General features: G+C 39.5%; 3 protein-coding genes across 6 annotated transcripts; 2 read left to right on the top strand and 1 right to left on the bottom strand.

Annotated features, from left to right (window-relative positions):
* Positions 1 to 5: 5 nt before the first annotated feature.
* Positions 6 to 2,039, top strand: TIMM8B (translocase of inner mitochondrial membrane 8 homolog B). The gene is made up of 2 exons (XM_060160392.1): positions 6 to 160; positions 1,641 to 2,039. Exons 1-2 carry the CDS (start codon positions 77 to 79, stop codon positions 1,806 to 1,808), a joined length of 252 nt encoding a protein of 83 aa, XP_060016375.1. The 5' UTR covers positions 6 to 76; the 3' UTR covers positions 1,809 to 2,039.
* On the bottom strand, positions 1,956 to 11,250 carry NKAPD1 (NKAP domain containing 1). Of its 4 annotated transcripts, XM_060160385.1 has the most exons (7): positions 11,190 to 11,218; positions 10,643 to 10,672; positions 9,937 to 10,013; positions 7,788 to 7,888; positions 6,093 to 6,242; positions 5,166 to 5,219; positions 1,956 to 4,643 (listed from the first exon to the last, which is right to left on the bottom strand). In XM_060160385.1, exons 3-7 carry the CDS (start codon positions 10,003 to 10,005, stop codon positions 4,136 to 4,138), a joined length of 882 nt encoding a protein of 293 aa, XP_060016368.1. In that variant the 5' UTR covers positions 10,006 to 10,013; positions 10,643 to 10,672; positions 11,190 to 11,218; the 3' UTR covers positions 1,956 to 4,135. The 4 variants fall into 4 exon arrangements, with proteins under 4 accessions (XP_060016368.1, XP_060016367.1, XP_060016369.1 ...); XM_060160384.1 differs by lacking the exon at positions 10,643 to 10,672 and having other exon boundaries at positions 11,190 to 11,250; XM_060160386.1 differs by lacking the exon at positions 11,190 to 11,218 and having other exon boundaries at positions 1,956 to 4,640; positions 10,643 to 11,159.
* Positions 11,251 to 11,367: 117 nt separating this feature from the next.
* On the top strand, positions 11,368 to 17,207 carry PIH1D2 (PIH1 domain containing 2). The gene is made up of 6 exons (XM_060160382.1): positions 11,368 to 11,561; positions 12,335 to 12,537; positions 13,161 to 13,284; positions 13,662 to 13,907; positions 14,908 to 15,173; positions 17,008 to 17,207. The coding sequence occupies exons 2-6, from the start codon at positions 12,361 to 12,363 to the stop codon at positions 17,137 to 17,139; spliced, it is 945 nt and encodes a 314-aa protein (XP_060016365.1). The 5' UTR covers positions 11,368 to 11,561; positions 12,335 to 12,360; the 3' UTR covers positions 17,140 to 17,207.
* Positions 17,208 to 18,911: the final 1,704 nt, after the last annotated feature.

Genomic DNA, 18,911 nt, shown 5'->3' with positions numbered 1-18,911 from the left:
CGGAAGTTGGTGTTGGCTCGGTCCCGCCGCACATGCGCACACAGCTCGTCGGAAGGTCCCGAGCTGGACGCAGGCAATGGCGGAGCTGGGTGAGGCGGATGAAGCGGAGTTGCAGCGCCTGGTGGCGGCGGAACAGCAGAAGGCGCAGTTCACTGCACAGGTGCGGGGACAGGGACCAGTGTGAAGAGAAAAGAGGGTGAAGTACAGGTTCCGGGCACCCGCGGAGCTCTGAACGGTGGCGGGGCGGGGCGGCCGCCCTATGCTCCGTGCCTGCTGCGCCCGGTTCTGCTCACGAAAGAAACGAGTCTTTCCTGCCGCTGGTGACCCGTAGTGCTCAGGTACCCTCTAAGCAAGCCTGGAGTGGGGGGAAAGAGAAGGTGTAAAGCGAAGAAAGGCTCTGGCGACACAAAGGCACGGGGGCCTAGCTTGGCGGTGAGCTCTCTGGGCTGGCATTCGGAAGATTCCGGTTCTAAGCTTGCCTCTGCCCCTTACAGGTCACGTGCCCATAGACAAAACGCCCGTCCACTGTAAGTCTTGGTTTCGCAGTCGCCCGCTGCCTCACTGGATATCGAGGATCATATGCAATAATGTATTGGAAAACGATAGAGCAGTAGAGCATTATTGGATCAAGGTGGGCTTTGAAGTAGTCGGTCTAGACTGTTAGTTTAGAACAAGGATTTTGGAGCATGGTTCCAACCGCGGCGTTGCCCCTTTCTAGCTGCATGACTAACCCTAAACCTAGTTACTTAACCGTGCCTCTTAAACGGAGGTGATAGTCATCTTTTAGGACCGCAGAAAGGATTGACTGCTTAGTACCCAGCCTCCCAAAGTAGTTAAGCCCTTGGTAAATGATTATTCCCCCGTGTTGGGAGGGGGGGGGAGGGGTGGGAAGGGGAGAGTTCGCTGAATGTAAGTAGCAAGAACCCTGGTTAGAAATCTTTGGGTGCTGAACATTATGAAAGTGCACACATTTTCTGTGCCTGTGTGTGCATTTTTCTGTAGATTGGGCCCGTAACCTTCATCGGATTCTCAGATATGTCCATGACCCAAAAAAGGTTAAGAACTACTTAAGAATAGGTTTAGAATGAGATGAGTGCAGTGGTTTGGGGGAATTAATTGGTACCATAGCCTCCCAGCTTACGCTGGTGCTAGTTTGGAAATATAAAAGAAGGTATTAATCCTGCCTGAGATTTTCTATCTGACTAAGGAAGTGACACAGTTAGAAAATAATGGGCAGTGCTCTCAAGGAGGTAATAATTTAAACTGTGGAAAAATCTTTAGGGAGGAGTATTGAGAGTCAAGTTGAGTATGCTGTGTGTGGACCTCATTGAAACAGATGGGTTGGGTGTTAAATAAGGGAGTGCCCTCAGTGGCTAACAGAGAAACTGATGCATTAAGGTGACTTGATGGAAAGTACATATTTTTTAATTACTAAGAAAAACAGAAAAGGAGAGAATAAAAGGATTGTTTCAATGTAGGGATGAGGAGTTGGTCCATATTGGTGACAAATTAGAAGTGAGGAGAGAGTCAAAGAATAGTCAGGTGACAGAAAATGAGAAAAATGGGAAGGAAATAAGAAAATTCATAGAGTTAGGCCTGTCTGCAGACCCCAAGTTGTTACTATTTTTCTTTCTTCTTAGGTGCATCACTTCATGGAGTTATGTTGGGATAAATGTGTGGAGAAGCCAGGGAATCGCCTAGACTCTCGCACAGAAAATTGTCTCTCTAGCTGTGTGGACCGCTTCATTGACACTACTCTTGCTATCACCAGTCGGTTTGCCCAGATTGTACAGAAAGGAGGGCAGTAGGCCACCCCGTGGGAGAATGACTGAAGAAGCAAAAGACTTATTATTAAGCAGGTTGAAGGGCCAGCAGGGGAATGTTGTCAACCCATTGTCAGGTTAACTTCAGGCTGTTACCAAGCCTGTTGGTGCTAAAAAGTAAGAGATCAAATGTTCAAAAAGTGAAATTTATTTATTGGGAATTCAGAAATTCCATCTTGTATCACAACAGTTATTCAATAAATGTGAATTCTCCAACTCTCTTTTTTTAAATCCCATTTTAGGGTTTAATATATAGATCTCTGATTGGCAGGAACATTAGAAACAACTATGTTCCAAGGCCAATAGTGCAAATGAGAGATCTTAGGTTTTGAAGAGCCACCCTAAGCCATATTTAAGGGGGCTGGAAGAACCATCAAAGCCTTACCCTAAGGCATAGAAAAGAATTTGGGGTTGAGAAAGGTGAAGAACAGAAAACAGCTTTATTGCTTATACAGGACCAAGAAAAGGTAAACATGGCAAAAAACAGAACAGGCAAAATGTGTATTCACTGGGAAGAGGCCTGCTAGTATGAGAGGAAGGGAAGGTCAAGACCCAAACAGAACCAACTTCCTGGAGAAGCCTTGTTCCAATGGCCCATCTTCCTGAGTCTGTGCTTAGAATCAGTACTTTAATAGCACAGAAACTATGCTAAAAAAAAAATCCATGTAGAAAACTCCTTCCCACGAAGATTTCACTTGCTCCAAGAACAAAACAATTGCATTAGGTTAAGAGGTAGTAATTATATAGACTATTCATCCCTGCTTGGGCCACTAATAATCCCAAAGGTAAAAATATGCACCATGGGACATCAACAATTAAGTACCAAAGTATTAATATTTCAAATAAATATCCCAAAAAGTAGCACCTGCTTATAATCAAGGGATAGGGAACCTCTGGCCAACCATGTATTTTATGACTAAGCATTTTATTAGAAATCTGTTCTGTAAAGAGAACAAATTTAATAGTTAAGAACTACAAAATATTACCACCTCATGGAATGTTGTCATAGTCTATTGCTGGTGTCGTACAGTCATGCTACCATGAAGTATTTCTGTATTACACATAGGGAAAGTAAGGCCAGGGAGGTTGACTTACCTGCTCCGGACCTCATAACCAATGAATGGCAGACCAAGACCAAAAGTCTGTGCCTTCAAGCTTTACTTCACCCATGAAGTGACGACCAAGAAAAAACAATGTCACTTGATCTGCCGTAATGAAAATAATTCATGTGTTCTGCCAGCCTTCTTCCAGTGATATTTTGGTTTCTTAAGAATTAACATAGTAGGGATCACAGTATATAGCAAAGGGAAATAACAAGGTCTCTGCTTGGTGCTTTAATCCAAAGGCAGACTAGGAAGAAACGGATATGTCCCTGAGAAGCCTATTTCATTTTGGAACTGATTCAATCTAGTTTCAGGAAAAATCTAAAGTTCATTAACAGATTAAGAAATGAACAAGGAAGACAACACTTAAATAGCTGTTGCTGCCCTGAATCCTGTTCAGAGCACCATTAGCACAACTAATGCCTAATTCTTCCTCATTTGGTTGAGGACTTACCTAAGAGAACTGAAGAAATAATTCTGAACACAAGTGCATTTAAGCAATAAACAATGGAACTAGAAAACCTTTTACTATCCAATTACCATGTTTAGGGGTATACTGAGTGTAGCCACAGACCCTGTCCAACAGGGAAATTTGTCAAAAACTCCTAGTCTCCCAATAACAGCTGTCTATGGATGTTATCATGAATGGAAAATGTTTGTTCTTATGTTCATTTCCTCATCAAGTAAACTGGACCACACCTGTGGGGTCAAAATACAGAAAGATCAAAAGCACCAAGGCTAAAGACAAAGTCAAGTTGTGGCACCTACTATGTAAACAGACAAGAGCAACATGATGTTCCCTTATCATACCATTGTATACAGCACTAGTTCCAATCCATCTCTTGACCCCCAGCCCTTGCTTTCCCCAAATTCAACATTCCAATTGGTATACCCAGGTCATTACTGGATTCAGCTTTCCGGGTCCTTTAATTTGCTGCATATGCACTCTACGCTAAATGTGATTAATCACAAAAAATAATCTCTTCAAGAAACCTTCATAACAAAATAACCAACTCCCTATTAACAATAAGAGGATCAAGTTTAACAGGCCAAAATAGAAGACAAGAAGTCTGTCAGAATGTATATAGATGGCACAGGACAGCTCAGACCTCAGGCCCCCTGTGCTGAGCAATAGAGTCACTGGCAAATCCCCAAGGTGTAAGAGCTGTAAATATCCAGAGTCATGCAGGAAACATGTTTCTTTCTCATTTAGTCATCCTCTGAACTCTCAGCAGATCTTTCATCTGTAGCCACTTTCCAATTTGTGCGTTTGTTTGTCCTCTCCTGTATTTCACTGTTAACTACAGGGATGTGGGCTTTTTTATCTCTCTTTTTCCTTTTGGTTTTCTTAGTGTCTCTTTCCTCACTTTCCTCAGAACTGCTGGATGCAGAATCATCTGACTGGGAAGTGTTACACTCTGCCTCTAAGAATAAAGCAGATTTCTTGAGAGATTTTTTCCTGGATTTTTTCTTGCGCTTATGTGGTTGTTTCCTTTTCCTGGTACTAGAAGCCCCAGTTTCTTCTGAGAACTCACTTGAGGAATCTGCTGTTATATCTGTGGCTTCCTTTTTGCTCTTCTTCTGTTTTTTGTGTGACTTTTTTTTCTGCTTTTTTTTGTGGGATTTCTTTGACTTCTTGTGTTTGTGAGATTCATGGGTAGATGATTTTACCTGGGGAGATGTTTTCTTCCCATTGGTAATATCCTGCTGATCACTACTAATAAAAAAGAAAAATTGCTTTACTATAGAAAATAAGTGTATTTATATAATTTTTATATTCTGCTTTCTAGATGGGAAGTTGGGGTTAACATCTTTCTCTGGTTACATTTTTAATGGCAAATGTTGTATACTTTATAAAAATTACTAACTCGGGACTTCCCTGGTGGTCCAGTGGGTAAGACTCTGAGCTCCCAATGCAGGGGGACCGGGTTTAATCCCTGGTCGGGGAACTGGATCCCACGTGCATGCTGCAACTAAGAAGTTCGCATGCTGCAACTAAGAAGTCCGCAAGCTTGCTGCAACTAAACATGCCGCAACGAAGATCCCACCTGCCTCAACTAAGACCCAGTGCAGCCAAAATAAATAAATAAATAAATAAATACTAAAGTAAGTCTGTAAATCATTTATACATATACATATATCCACTCTTTCAAAAAAAAAATTAAGAACTCAATTTATAATTCAGACTGTGTACTAATCTTACTTTCTAACTTTTTTTCAGTAAGTGTACTTGCCTTACCTGTCTGTTTCAAATTCTTCAGGGTATAACTCTTTATATCCACTGTGACCCCATCTGTAAAATAACATTTTAGTACATGTATTGTTAAAGCAATGCATACATTTCTTAAAAATTAAAGACAAATTAGACTTAGGAGTGTACATTTACAGAGACACACAGAACCAAGAAAAAAGAGATATGGTAGAGCCAACACCACATTTATAGCTCGGTAACTTGGTTACATTTTCTGTACTGAACGCTCATTTCAGACACAAAGGATTCCTTTGTCCATTGGTAAGAAAACTTGACATTTTCTTCCTTAAGAAACACTAAGGGGCTTTTATATTCTACTCTTCAGCTGTGAAGTACTTCTCCAAAAACACTTCATAACATAATGCTGTCTACCTTAGGACAACTTTTTTCAGTAACAACTTTATTGAGATATAATTCATATACCATAAAATTCACCCTTTTAAAGTGTACATTTCAGTGGCTTTTAGTATTTTCAGAGTTGTGCTACCATCACCACAAATTTCAGAACATTTTCATCACCCCCAAAAGAAACAATCCATTAGCAGTCACTCCATTCCTCCATCTCCCGTAGCCCACGGCAATCACTAATCTACTTTCTATCTCTATAGAATCATCATGAGTGGCCTTTTGTGTCTGCTTTTCTCACCGAGCATAATGTTTTCAAGGTTCATACATGTTGTAGCATGTATCAGTACTTTATTTATACTGCCAAATAACATTCTATTACCATCCCATATACCACATTTTTTTATCCATTTATCAGTTGATAGACATTTGGGTTTCCACTTTTCTGGCCATTATGAATAAATATGCTATGAACATTTCTGTATAAGCTTTTGCAGAGATAATTAATTTTTAAAAGTACACATTCTCAGGCCAAATACCATTAATGGTCACAGGAATTTAGTCACAAACCTGTCTGGCATGTTAGCTTCATAATCATGTAACTTCTTGTTCCAGGATTTAGCCTTAAGAAAATCATCATCCAGTGCCCCAGAAATTTCATTCTTTGGCCTCCAATAGTCTCTTTGACTTTCTTCATCAAAACCATCACTACGCATCCGGCTGTAAGAGAAAACAGAAGAACTTTTAGATAGAAAAGCAATCTGTGAGGTTATTTTATGGAATATCATGAACAAAACTCACTGAACAGGCTAAGGGGAGACAAAAACAACCTGATACTTAATGTTAAAAAAATACTTTTTTTTTAACATGATCTGTTCCCCTCTATTAATTTGTACAGTTAGGTGTTCAATGAAAATATGATCATCACTACCCGTCCTATTGCAGAGTATAGACGAAATGACTTTTCGACTGTGGCATGCTGTACCTCACTCACTGATCCTCAAAGAAGGAAGCAGAGCATAATCACAGCTGGGGACATTTCAAACTGCCCTAGAGATTCTGAAATACACTCCCTTCCCTGAACATCAGCAACCTGCTGTAGTTAAGTCAGAGTAACAGTGGGAGCAAGGTGTAACCCATGAGTAAGTTGGGGTGGATAAACAGTTGAGAACCACTGACTTAGCCTGTACTTACAATATCCACTAACCAGTCACTAAGCCAGTTAATTGGTTATCCAAAATATTTGAGGACCTCCTATGTGCCTGCCAGGCACTGTTCTAGCTGCTGGGACTATAATGGCAAGTGAGACAATCAGAAACCTGCCCCTAAAGAGATTATGTTTTAAAGACTTATTCATTATGACAGGCATTAATAGTCCACTCCAAAAGAACAATATTTTGTTCCTGGAAATGCTGCTTGTAACTGAATAACCAATACAAAACAAATCATCATCTGCACTAAGTACTTCCAAATTCTCAAAGAACCATCTTCAGAGAGAAAACAGACTGACAAGGTATTTATTTTTATGTTGAGACTCTGCCTTCTTTACCATGGATACCCTGAATACTTTCTTGTCAAAAGCCATTACACACAGCCAATCACACTCCAAAGTCCACACACTGCACAGGCACACTCTACTTAAATATCTCACTATTAACTATTTCCCTGTGTGGTTTTAGAAATCAGCATTATTACTTTATAATCATTTTTCATACACACAAATCTATACTAACAGGCATATGAGACGCAGGAGATGTTCCCAATACTCAGATATTCCTACACCTCCACAGGTAAGACAACTAAGCCTGCATGATCCTTCATATCCACACTCAAATTATTAAGAAGGTAATGTGAAAGGTTGTGTGACTAAGATAGTAAGAAGATGGGGCAAAGAAAAGGCTGAGAGAGAATGAAAGACTAATAGGGGAAAGGTGTGAATGATCAGCTAAGTGACCATAAGATACCTATAGAAAATCTTAATTTAAAAGCCATCAGATAAGGTCAGAATCCACAGAATCCTTAACGTTTACAATTGTTCAAGGCAGAATTTTTAAGTTCTCCATTGCAAATAAGTGCAAAAAGTGGGGCCACATGCATCATAGCCATTACCTTTATGATTGGGTCTAGATTTATTGAAGAGGAAAGGCTTAAGGGACTCACAGAACTGAATTCATCTATCTTTAGCATACCATAATGTTTTTAAACAAAAGTTGATGATTCTGAATGAGATGAGAATTATTTTGGTTCTCAGAGTTGCAACTTCACCTTGAACTGCTGGGTAACATTTTCCTTTTCGCCCCCCGGTACGCATCTTCCATCTGTTTCTCCAGTTCTCTTATTTTCCACATATCTGATTCCTCCTGAATCTGGATTTTTTTTTTAAAGGAAAGAAATAAAAATAAGTTACTAAAAATAACACATTACATCACCAAAAAGTAACTGAAAATACGGTCTGCACTAATTACTGGATTACAAACTGAGTTTTGATCAGGAACCTGGGAAACAAATTCTGGTTTCTCTAGAGTGATTAAACAATCCAATCTAGTAAATCTCAAATATGTAGAATTCTGCAGCAACAAAAGAGCTTTTTCACCCCTGCATAGACACACTTATCACCTTATTAACTAAGCAATTATGCTGCAATTAGCAAATGATAATCCCTTATGTTTCTAAAATGCTTTATGATTTTAACTATATCATCTCTCTATTGAACTTTAAGCAATCTTATGAGGAAAGCAAAGCAGGTACCATTATTATATTTTACTGAGAAGAAACAAAAGCTCAGAGATTTTTACCGAAGTCAAAAAGCTAGTAAGGACGGGTCTTGAAACTTTCTAGGCTAAGTCTCTTTTCACAACATAATAATTTTTGTTAAAAACAAAGCAAAACAAAACAAACAGCATGGGAACTGTTAGAGAATTTCCTGAAAGGCAGAGTATAGCTGCACAAAGAACAATAATAAATTTTATTTCTAAGTCCTCCTGTAATATTTTGTTAAATCTGTCCTAGATTTATCTTTTTTAGCCACTGCTTTCAAATCTAAGCTCACCATCCAACTGGGGTGGTTTATGCAATTGCAGAGGCTGCTTAGGTAACAGTTATACCCTCACTCACAATGAGAATATCAGGTGATATGACAATAATAACATTTGTGGTCAAACTAGTTGTACGGTTCACCAAAGAAAACCAAACAAGGGTGCTTGACCCTTGTTTCATTATATGTGCTCTCGTAGGTGACCTCACCTACACTCATGACCTCTATCATTTCCTATATCAGTAATCCCCAAATCTTTATATCCAGCCTCAACTCTTCTCTAAGACTGAATTGCGAACTATTTGGACATCCTACAAGCATTTCACCATCAAGATGTTCAAAACCAAACTAATTACCTTTCCCATCACACTTGTCTCTTTTCTTTAGTTCCCTAACTCAATTAATGGCACCATCATCATTCACCCAGTCACACAAGGTGGTTATATTTGATTCCGTAATTATCACTATTATCCAGTCAATCATCAAGTTCTTTGAACTTTATTGCCTAAATTCCTCATCTTCATCCCTGTCACTGTTTTCAAGCGAACCACTCATCATCTCTCACCTGGAACATTGCAATTGCCTCCTAACTGGTCCTTCTGCTGTTTCAACCCATCTGATCTATCCCCTACCCAGCTAACAAGTCATCTTTCTAAAATACAAATACAATCATGTCAAACCCTGCTTAAAAATATCTGATGGCGGGCTTCCCTGGTGGCACAGTGGTTGGGAGTCCGCCTGCCGTTGCAGGGGACACAGGTTTGTGCCCTGGTCCGGGAAGATCCCACATGCTGCGGAGCGGCTAGGCCCGTAAGCCATGGCCACTAAGCCTTCGCATCCGGAGCCTGTGCTCCGCAACGGGAGAGGCCACAACAGTGAGAGGTCCGCATACCACCGAAAAAAAAAAAAAAATTTGATGGTTTCTTTATTGCCTACAGGAAGAAGTCTAATCTCCAAGTATCACAATCCAACTCAATTTACCATTTGGGCCTCATCCTCTGCCACTACCTCCCACATTCTCTACTTTCTGGATGCATACAATTTCTTGCCCCAAATGCTTCATGTTCCTTGCCATACACTAGTACATGACGTTCCCTCTGTCCTGAATGATCTTTTACACCTGGTAAACTTGATCCTGTTCATCAAGAACTAGTTCAAATAACACCCATTGTGTGAAGCCTTTCCTAATTCCCCAAGGCAGATTTCATTATTCCTTCCTCAGTGCATAAAAGGACTTTGTGTACGTCTGCATTACAATACTTATCAAACTATATTCTAATTATTTTATTGATCTTTGTCTCTTCTAACTGTATCAAAATAATTCCTAGCACACTGTATGCCCTCATTAAGCATGTGGAATAACTAAGTTGTACCTCTCACCTTATTGTGAGCATCTGTGTGCCGGATGACGTTCCTCAGGAGGACTTTCCCCAAGGGAACTCGGGACATTCTTCAATCTGAAATGAATCAATAAGTAACATTTAATAATAATTTATTTTATTACCTTATATTTTATTACTATGTTATAATGAAGCATGAGATAAAGGAAAGATCACTGAACCAGAAGTCAGAGGTCCTGAGGAATAGTTTTTCCTTCACCATTAAAAGGGGAAAACACCTGACCACACTACTGTGAGGATAAAAGGAGATAATGTTCATGAGAGTTCTTTGAAACTGCACCAAATTAAGTGCTTTCAAGAGACCCATTTTATTTAATCCTCAAAATAACTATGTTTTATGAGGCAAGTATCTTCATTCCTATTTTGTAGATTAAATTCCATTAAAGCCATAACTTGCCCCAGGCCACATAGTCCAAGGCAAACATGGTTCAGACTAGAAATCAACTCCCGAATCCCAAAATTAGTTTGCAATTAAACACCTAGATTTGAGAGTGTCAGGACCACAAATGTCAACAGTAAAAAAAACTGACGCCTAAAAACATTAAATGCAGAGATGCCCTAAATTTCTTCATTCAAGAGAATTTTATGTTCTATTTTGTACAGAAGCCTCCAAAAAAAATAGATGACAGGGATATTCACGTGTGTAGCCAGCAGGGGCTTTGTGCACCACTCCAACGCTCACTCACCCCTCGATCCTGGGGAAATCAGGCATCTTGCTAGTGTGAGACGAAGAACCACTCCATTACAAGATCTCCTCCGACCCAGAAGCCAAGCAAAGGCAGCTCTGCAGCTTCACCCGAGTCCTTCGTGAAAACGCAGCCTTCCCACCGGTTATTCCGCCCTCACCCGTGGCCCAGGCCACGGCCGCCTTTCCCTCAGCCCAGGCCGACAGGCAAATATCTCTCCGGACTGAGGCCGGAGGCTGCTCCGGCGCGGAATCCGGACGGCCTGGTTGGCTGGGGCATTCCCCGCTCACGCTCCTCTGGGATGGACCCGGGGGTTGGGTTTCGCTCCCCAAAACGGATGGGGGCACTTTGGACGGGTACGACCCTCGACTGGGCCCCAAGATGTATCTAGAGTGGCTGACGGGGGGGTTGGGGCTTCCAAGTGGAAGACAGAGAAAATACCCCCATCTTCGTCACCGGGACCCCTGCCCCCCAGCGGCCACGGAGCTCCCGGTAACCTTCCCTCCAAACGCCCTCCCCACACAAACACACACAAACACGCCCATACCGTGCGCCGCAGCCTCGCGTGGCGGGGGTGGGGGAGGAAGCGGTCTGAGAGAAGAGGGTGCCGACTTCCCCTCCAGGCCGGAAGTCGTGCTCTTGAGAAATTCTTCCCACCAACAGGAGTCCCAGAGACTCCCACAGGAGGGTTTCCAGGACACTCTAGAAGTCGACAGGTGTAGAAAGGGAGGCGGGCGCCTTCCTGGAAAAGAAATGGGTCGGGCTCAGCCGAAAAGCAAGCCCAGCACCAGCAGAAGCTTCCGGAACTGGATGTAAAAAGACCTTTCTTCCTGGAGCTTTCCGGACTCAATTAGATGTTGTACCAGTCTGGTTACCCTGGTAACAGGCGTCGCCGTTTGTCAAGAAACCGAGAGAAAAGGTGGGTTCGCCGGCCTCTGGAAAGATGATTAAATTTCCCGTTTAGTCTAACCCTAATGTAGTATTTGGAGAACCCAAACCTCTTTTCCTCACTCTGTGGATGCTGTGGGACACTTCTTCATTGAGGGAGGGAGGTTATTCAAGTGGTAGAATATTATTATTCTCATATAATGCTTACCAAGTGTTCCAGCCTCTCTGTATTACCTTACTTAATCCTCGCGATAACCCTATGAATAGGTATTATCGTCTTCATTTCGAGGAGAATAAACTGAGGCACATATGTAAATTAATTTCTCAAGATCACACAGCTAGTAAGTGATAGAGCTAAGACTGGAATCTAGGCATTCTGGCTGCAGAGTCCATGCTTTTAACTCCTAAACTATGCTGAGGATTGAGGAAGTCTCATGTGGCCCTCGACCCACACAAAATCAGGAACTGGATAGGCCCCAGTCAGCCAATACCCAGGTGTTGGAACAAGAAAATTCCAGGAAATACAGACTTTAAATGACTGTTCTGTCCTCTCAGGGCTTGTGAGGGTCTAGGCAGAGGTAAGGCCTTATTATCTGAGAGAACATCTTGAGAATGTAGGGAAAGGTATTAGATAATTAGAGCATAAGGAAAAGATAAAGTGGTGCTGGTCCACAATCTTTTACACACAGGGGTTAAGGATAGCTGCTAACTCCAACAAAACAGTTCCTGAACTGTTCCTCCTCCCCCAAAAGAAGAAATGAATCAATAGACTTTTTTTCTTCCTTAAGTCATGTCTTTCCACAGACTTAAGAGGCCTATTCATCTCAATCATGGAGTCATCCTCAAAGGGTCTGCTCACCCAAGTTACTCAATTCTGGAACCTCCTAGATGATCTGGCTGAAAGTAACCCTGAGAGCTATGAGAAGTTCATTCAACAGCAGATGAAAGAGGGGAAACAGCTCTGTGCTGCCCCAGAACCACAGCTCTGTCTACAAACCAGGATCCTGGTATGTAGAGTTGGTGCCCAGGGAAAGGGAAGTCCTGAATGAAATGGTCCTGGAATAATGAGAGAATGGCTTACCCTTAGCTATTACTACCTTAACACAAGAACACTTGAGGGAAACTGCCACTCTGAATGGAAAATTAAACATAGTGTGGAAGATTGTGTTGAAGGAGTAAGAATGGGAATTTCATATTTATACATTTTGGAGATCTCGAAATGAGCCATTTTTCTGCTAGGATGAAAATTAAAAGTCACGTAATTATGTAAAGGAGAATAATACAGTTGGAGATTTTCCAAATAAAGAAAACTGATTTGATTGAGGAGGTAAGGAAGTGGTGAAATAGGGTCAAATTCAAATTCATCTGGAATAGCTTAGATCAATTCCCCCACCCTCCTCCCACTTCCTGTGGGAGCAGCAACTGGATGCTTAATGAAAAGCCAGCAGCTTTAGGGAAATCAGGTAACAGTAATTTCTTACAGTTTTTCAAATGCAGTTTAAATCCATGGAATGACTTATTTGGAGCCTAAAGTTCTCACTCTTCAAATTCTGTGATGAGTTACCTTTAGGATATTATTTTAAAATTTAAAAACTAGGTTTTGAGATATGCAAAATTATTTGCTTTCTAGAAACCGAAAGAAAAAATACTTTTTATCAACCTATGTCAGTGGAAAAGGATCCCAGCTCCCCAGTCAGCCACTCATCCAGTACCTCTACGTGTTGGCAGACCAGAAGATATGTCTGAGACATCAGGTACATAGAATTATGGGAGAGAAAGCACATTTTAAAAATTTGGGGGGAAATAAGCAAGAACCAGATTTTCCTTGGTAAAAGGCATTACATATTTTTTTTGGTCATAATATACTTAATGACTAATAAGTATACCTTTTTGAAAATTGAATACTGTTTACTTTTCTAATAATATGAGCTATTTTTAACCCATATAAAATATCAAGAAATGCTCTAATTGGAATTTTATGTATATAGCACCATTGTGATTATCTCTGAAAATATAGAAATAGAATTTATACTTTTCCAGCTTTATCAGGATATGGCTTAATATATTACCTGATGATATCATTAGTGAAACAAATCGTTTTCATTTCACACCCTCTGAATTACACACACAGATGTTTACACAGTCATAGATGTTGCCTACCATCCTGATGTTCTCCAGGCAGCAGAAAAAGACCAAGTGAAAAAAGATCAACTAATACAGATGGCCATGAAATGCATTGAGGAAAAACTCCAATTCACTCTCTCAAACTCTTACCATGTTACCAAATTTAGAATAAAAGGAAGTGTTCACAGAATGAAACAAAATCTGATGGGAATCCAAACTGATTCCACAGATTTAAGAGAGAAAATGAGAAAGGGTAAGTTAATGAATGTAATGGAAAATTAAACTGATTTAAAATGTTTTCTTGCCTCTGGTGTACATTTTGCAGATTAGAAGTCTCAATTGCAAAAGATGAGAAATTTAAGATAGAAAAATATAAATGTTAGATATTAGAAATATTAACATGTCCTAACATGGATGGACCTAGAGATTATCATACAAGGCGAAGTCAGTCAGAAGGAGAAAGACAAATACCATATGATATCACTTATATATGTAATCTAAAATATAACACAAATGAACTTATCTACGAAACAAAAACAGACTCATAGATATAAAGAACAGACCTGTGGTTGCCAAGGGGGAGGGGGGACAGGGAGAGCTAGATTGGGAGTTTGGGATTAGCAGATGCAAAACTATTATATATAGGATGGATAAACAACAAGGTCCTACTGTATAGCACAGTGAACTATATTCAATATCCTGTAATAAACCATAATGGAAAAGAATATGAAAATAATATATATGTATAACTGAGTCACTGCTGTACAGCAGAAATGAAACACGACATTGTATATCAACTATACTTCAATAAATTTTTTTTTAAATTAGCATGTCCTTAAAGATGTTTAAATCCTGCAAACTTTTAAACCAGATTCTTTGGTTTAAGAGTCTTTTAAGGGCTTCCCTGGTGGCGCAGTGGTTGAGAGTCTGCCTGCTGATGCAGGGGACATGGGTTCGTGCCCCGGTCCGGGAAGATCCCACATGCTGCAGAGCAGCTAGGCCTGTGAGCCATGGCCGCTGAGCCTGCGCGTCCGGAGCCTGTGCTCCGCAATGGGAGAGGCCACAACAGCGAGAGGCCTGTGTACCACCAAAAAAAAAAAAAAAAAAAAAAAGTCTTTAAAGATTTCCAAAACCGATTTAGCTGCAGTTTTATCTGCCATCTTGGCTAACACTACATCTATTACAGCTCATCGCCTGATAGTACTTCATGTTGTTGATTGATTTTGTGATTTCATCTTTTTTTTTTCATAAAGAACTAACCCTTGAACAGATAAGAAGCAGTACTGTGAGCAATTCAGATCAGTTTCCTCAACTTTTACTGCCAAAAGACGAAGTTTCAAGTAAAACAAGGTGTCTGATAGAAGAGATTTCTAGTACAGAGATTGAAGTGGAGATGAAGAGACCAGCCTATGAATTAAAAATTGTGGCAGATCAGAATGAGAAACCTCTGAAAATTGAATTAAAAGTTGAACTACCTGGTATTAATTCAGTATCTCACTGTGACCTTAGTGTTTCTGAGGTAAGTTGAATGGTTAATACTGTAAATTTGTATCAGTCAATATTCACTATATTATGCTTTAGTAACAAACTCCATAATCTCAGTGGCTTACAATAATTTTCTCAGGTTACATGTCAGCTCAGCCTGCTTTGCTTCATGAGTGTTGCACATTTTAAGATACAGGTGAAGAAACAATTCCTAATTTAGGTAAGTCATTCTCATGGAAGAGGGAAAAATAGAAATGGCCAAACCATGCAATAGATCCTAAAACTTCCTCTCAGATATGTACTATATTACTTTCACTCACACTGTACTGATCAAAGTAAGTCACAAGGCCAAGTCCTACATCAACAGGGCTGGGAAGAACATTCTTCTCACAGGTAGTCACTGGAAGTTACATGGCAAGGATATATAATCCTCTTATATAAGAAGAGTAACAATCCTACAGTCTACCACAGTCCACCCTCTTGGTCACAAATATTTGCTTCTTTCCCCAGAACGACACATCCAATCCCAGTATCAGGCGCCAAAGTACAGGATTTTGCCATCATAATCTGCGATAGACAAAGTTTGCATAAACTGCAAAGACACGTTATCTATTCCCGTAACCCCATGCACCATACAATGTGGAATGGGGAGACGATTACCACAATTAAGAGTCTCAATTCAGAAATTGGAAAAAATATGAGGCACACAGTAGTTGCTGATGCACGGCAATTCTGAAATCCTGGTAGGCAGATATTGCGAGGGTCCCTTTCCTGGAGGTAGAGGATGTTCTTGCTTAGGTCCCTTGACAAGGTTCCTTGATTACCTAGCCTCCTAGTTCCATTGTTTTCCATGACTTTCAGCTCCATTCTTTGGGACGTTTTTCCTTTTTCATAATCTACCTTAGCCACATCTGAAAAGAGCGTTGAAGAATATGCTGTCATTAGGTGCTGAGCAGCTTACTCAGCCTGTTTGCTGCCCATGGAATGCTGGGGTCAAAAGATTATTTTAAATTAGTTTTAGTCCAGACTGGTAGCACTTTCTTTCTTTGATTCCAGTCAGTGCTACACCTCTCAATTCTTTTTTAGACATGTCCATTTTTCAATAGCTTCTTTTGACTTAATTGCTGTCATCTGGGCCAAATGTAAGGCTTTAATGAGGTCCATCTTAATCCAGTTAGAGGTTTTAGCAAAGGGTATAAAGACTTATGATTTAGTATTTGCCTCTAGGCAGCTTTAATCAGCCTTTGTTGATAAATAATTTCTCAACTTTATTGTTTACTGGTTGAAAATAAAAATTAGTTCCATTTTTCATTCCTCAAGTCTTAGAATTTCTGGGCTCTGTATATTCCCTTTCAATTCTGTATTTTCCCTTGCAAACTGAGAAATTCTTTTCTAAGCTCATCTTTTTGTAGTACCTTGTTAAATGTGGCCAATAGAACCAATGCATGCAAATAACATTCTATTTTCCCACTTCTGTACCTAAAGCCACAAATTAACCGGGTACATTATGTCTTCCAAATTATTGTGAAAAGGGCTTTGTCACCATAAAACATAGATCACCATCTTTCCAGTCTCCAATAAGTTTCCTTGCTGTTTGCTGGTCAGCCCCAGAGTCAATGCTACATAATTTAGGATGGCAACACCCATCTTCTGGTACTGTATCAGTTAACTTTTGATATACTGAGCAGCAATAATCACCTCAAAATCTCAGAGATTTACAACAGCAACTTTATTGCTTTTAAGTGGGATCCTCTTCTTATGCAAAAGGAGTGAATAACTGGGAACAATAAACAAATAACACAAATTTTAACCAGGAAATATTTTTCTATTTTCATCTTTAAAATTTTCTCTTGGTTTATTATTCTTAGGATGACTTATTGATCGAGGTTTCTGAATACAGATTACATCTGAATCTTCCAGAATCTGTGGATACTGAAATGACTACAGCAAAATTTATCAAAGAGAAAGCTACATTAATTGTCACAATGCCATTGGTGTAAGTTAAGAGCATCGTGTATTTGGAGTTTTTGGAGTTTTCAGTGATAAAGTCATGTGAACTAGAGGGCCTTCATTATGGGTGAAGAGGTTTATCTTAAACACTAGTTTCATTTTCTAAGAGTTCCTTTCGATGGAATGAGATTTTCTCATCAGCCGTTTTTTTTGTTTTGTTTTAATTCTTTCTCCTTCTCAAGTAAACTTAGCATCAAGCAGAAACTACTGAAAACAGTACTGCCATGATATACTTGTTTCAAAGATATTTGTAATGGTCTTAAGTAACTTAAATATCATTTGGGAAAAGTCTATTTGTCTCCAAGTATTCAATAATATGTGAGAATTCTTGCTTTACCAGTTGAAAAAAAAATTTTTGTCTCTAGTAAATTTCTGCATCAGGAATAAATCCCACACTGTGAAAGAAGTTTTTTATTACCAAGATGTGCCTTAGCAGTGACAGTTTCCTCCAGCAATAAAGATGTAGGGCCAATGTAATAGTATGCAAACCTTTGCTTCTATTAACCTCTGTACTTCTATAAAACAGCTCTGGCAGGAGTCCAAGCCTACCTACCTTTTAATATCAGATATGGACTTGTCTGTGGATTAGATACAACGATGCAGTAACAGTACTGGATGTTATTACACATAAGACACAAAATACATCCAACTCTAGTTTAAGAAAAAGGAGCTGACTTTGGGACCAGTGCCTTTCTCCTAAGAAAATAATTTTTAAAATACAGAAGTGATGTACTTTTTAAACTCCCATTCATCTGTCAGTTCGTTCAATACAAAAGTATCAACTTTCCAATTTATATCCTAAGTAAGGAACATTCACATCAAACTTTAAACATCTCTTGGTCTTTTCTAGATATAAAACAACTTCCTTGTAATTATTAGTTTCTAATTCAACATAAGGTCTTTAAAGTTCTCATTAACTTTAAAACTTTTTAACTTTAGAAACTAATGTATGTGTAATAGAAATAATTGAAATGTGACAATTAAAAACAAATATTAAAATTTTCTTAAACCTGGCCTGGACTTGAATTTTTCTAGCAATAGGATAATTTATTGTCTGAAAGTTTTCTAGAACTATATGATGTCCTAAAATTAACAAACCTATTATATTCTCCTTATCCCTCAAAAATACCTGGAATGCTTTGACCTTATCTTTGCTTCTACAAAATCACTGTGGAAACTTATTTCCTATAAACTCCCATACCTAACTATATTGAACTGGCTGACTCTACTCTTGCACTCTCGCATTTAGGTGTTACTTATGTCAGCAGCTATATAATTGGATACTTACTAATAAAATGAGTACAAGATCTAACATGCTTAATGTTAAAATGGTAAATTTACATCCTAGTTATTTTCCAAAATACTTTCACTTATATTCTAACATCTCCACCTCACCCTCCCTACAAAAAGCAAAACTTTGTCCAGGAAGAGCATTAACTAGTGATGAACTGTGGAGTAGTTTAAATTGGAATCTTACCAAGATTTTTCTTCTTCAAAACTGAAAACTTTGAGATGGACATGAATTAGCCTTGATTTAGATACCAGATTTTTCTGTAAACTTGGTGTTAGAGATCGGTAATCAGCAGTGATTATTTTCCCATGTATTCCAGAGTTCACGCGTTACTGGGGGATGAGTATTCCTTACAGCACATTCCTATTATCTCTTGCACTGGTCAACTCCTCTTGTAGACCATGCCTTGGGATATTTTAACTTCACTCACAAACCTCAGGAATGGAAGTACCTAACAGAGCCAGACCACAC

The sequence above is a fragment of the Lagenorhynchus albirostris genome, chromosome 9 (assembly GCF_949774975.1).
Source record: "Lagenorhynchus albirostris chromosome 9, mLagAlb1.1, whole genome shotgun sequence".
NCBI lineage: Eukaryota > Metazoa > Chordata > Mammalia > Artiodactyla > Delphinidae > Lagenorhynchus > Lagenorhynchus albirostris.
The sequence above is the reverse complement of the archived record's forward strand: the minus strand, read 5'-3'. Positions and strand labels throughout refer to the sequence as shown.

What these genes read in the sequence shown, in the direction of transcription:
- NKAPD1 (XM_060160384.1), bottom strand. Translation starts at nt 10,005, where the DNA reads ATGTCCCGAGTTCCCTTGGGGAAAGTCCTCCTGAGGAACGTCATCCGG. An exon ending in ATGTTACCCAGCAGTTCAAG is followed by an intron (nt 6,243 to 7,787) that starts GTGAAGTTGCAA and finishes TTTCTCTTACAG; the next exon opens with CCGGATGCGTAGTGATGGTT. An exon ending in GAAGAATTTGAAACAGACAG is followed by an intron (nt 4,644 to 5,165) that starts GTAAGGCAAGTA and finishes CTTTTTTATTAG; the next exon opens with TAGTGATCAGCAGGATATTA.
- PIH1D2 (XM_060160382.1), top strand. Translation starts at nt 12,361, where the DNA reads ATGGAGTCATCCTCAAAGGGTCTGCTCACCCAAGTTACTCAATTCTGG. An exon ending in AGATATGTCTGAGACATCAG is followed by an intron (nt 13,285 to 13,661) that starts GTACATAGAATT and finishes TTACACACACAG; the next exon opens with ATGTTTACACAGTCATAGAT. An exon ending in AAGAGAGAAAATGAGAAAGG is followed by an intron (nt 13,908 to 14,907) that starts GTAAGTTAATGA and finishes TTTTTCATAAAG; the next exon opens with AACTAACCCTTGAACAGATA.
- TIMM8B (XM_060160392.1), top strand. Translation starts at nt 77, where the DNA reads ATGGCGGAGCTGGGTGAGGCGGATGAAGCGGAGTTGCAGCGCCTGGTG. An exon ending in AGGCGCAGTTCACTGCACAG is followed by an intron (nt 161 to 1,640) that starts GTGCGGGGACAG and finishes CTTTCTTCTTAG; the next exon opens with GTGCATCACTTCATGGAGTT.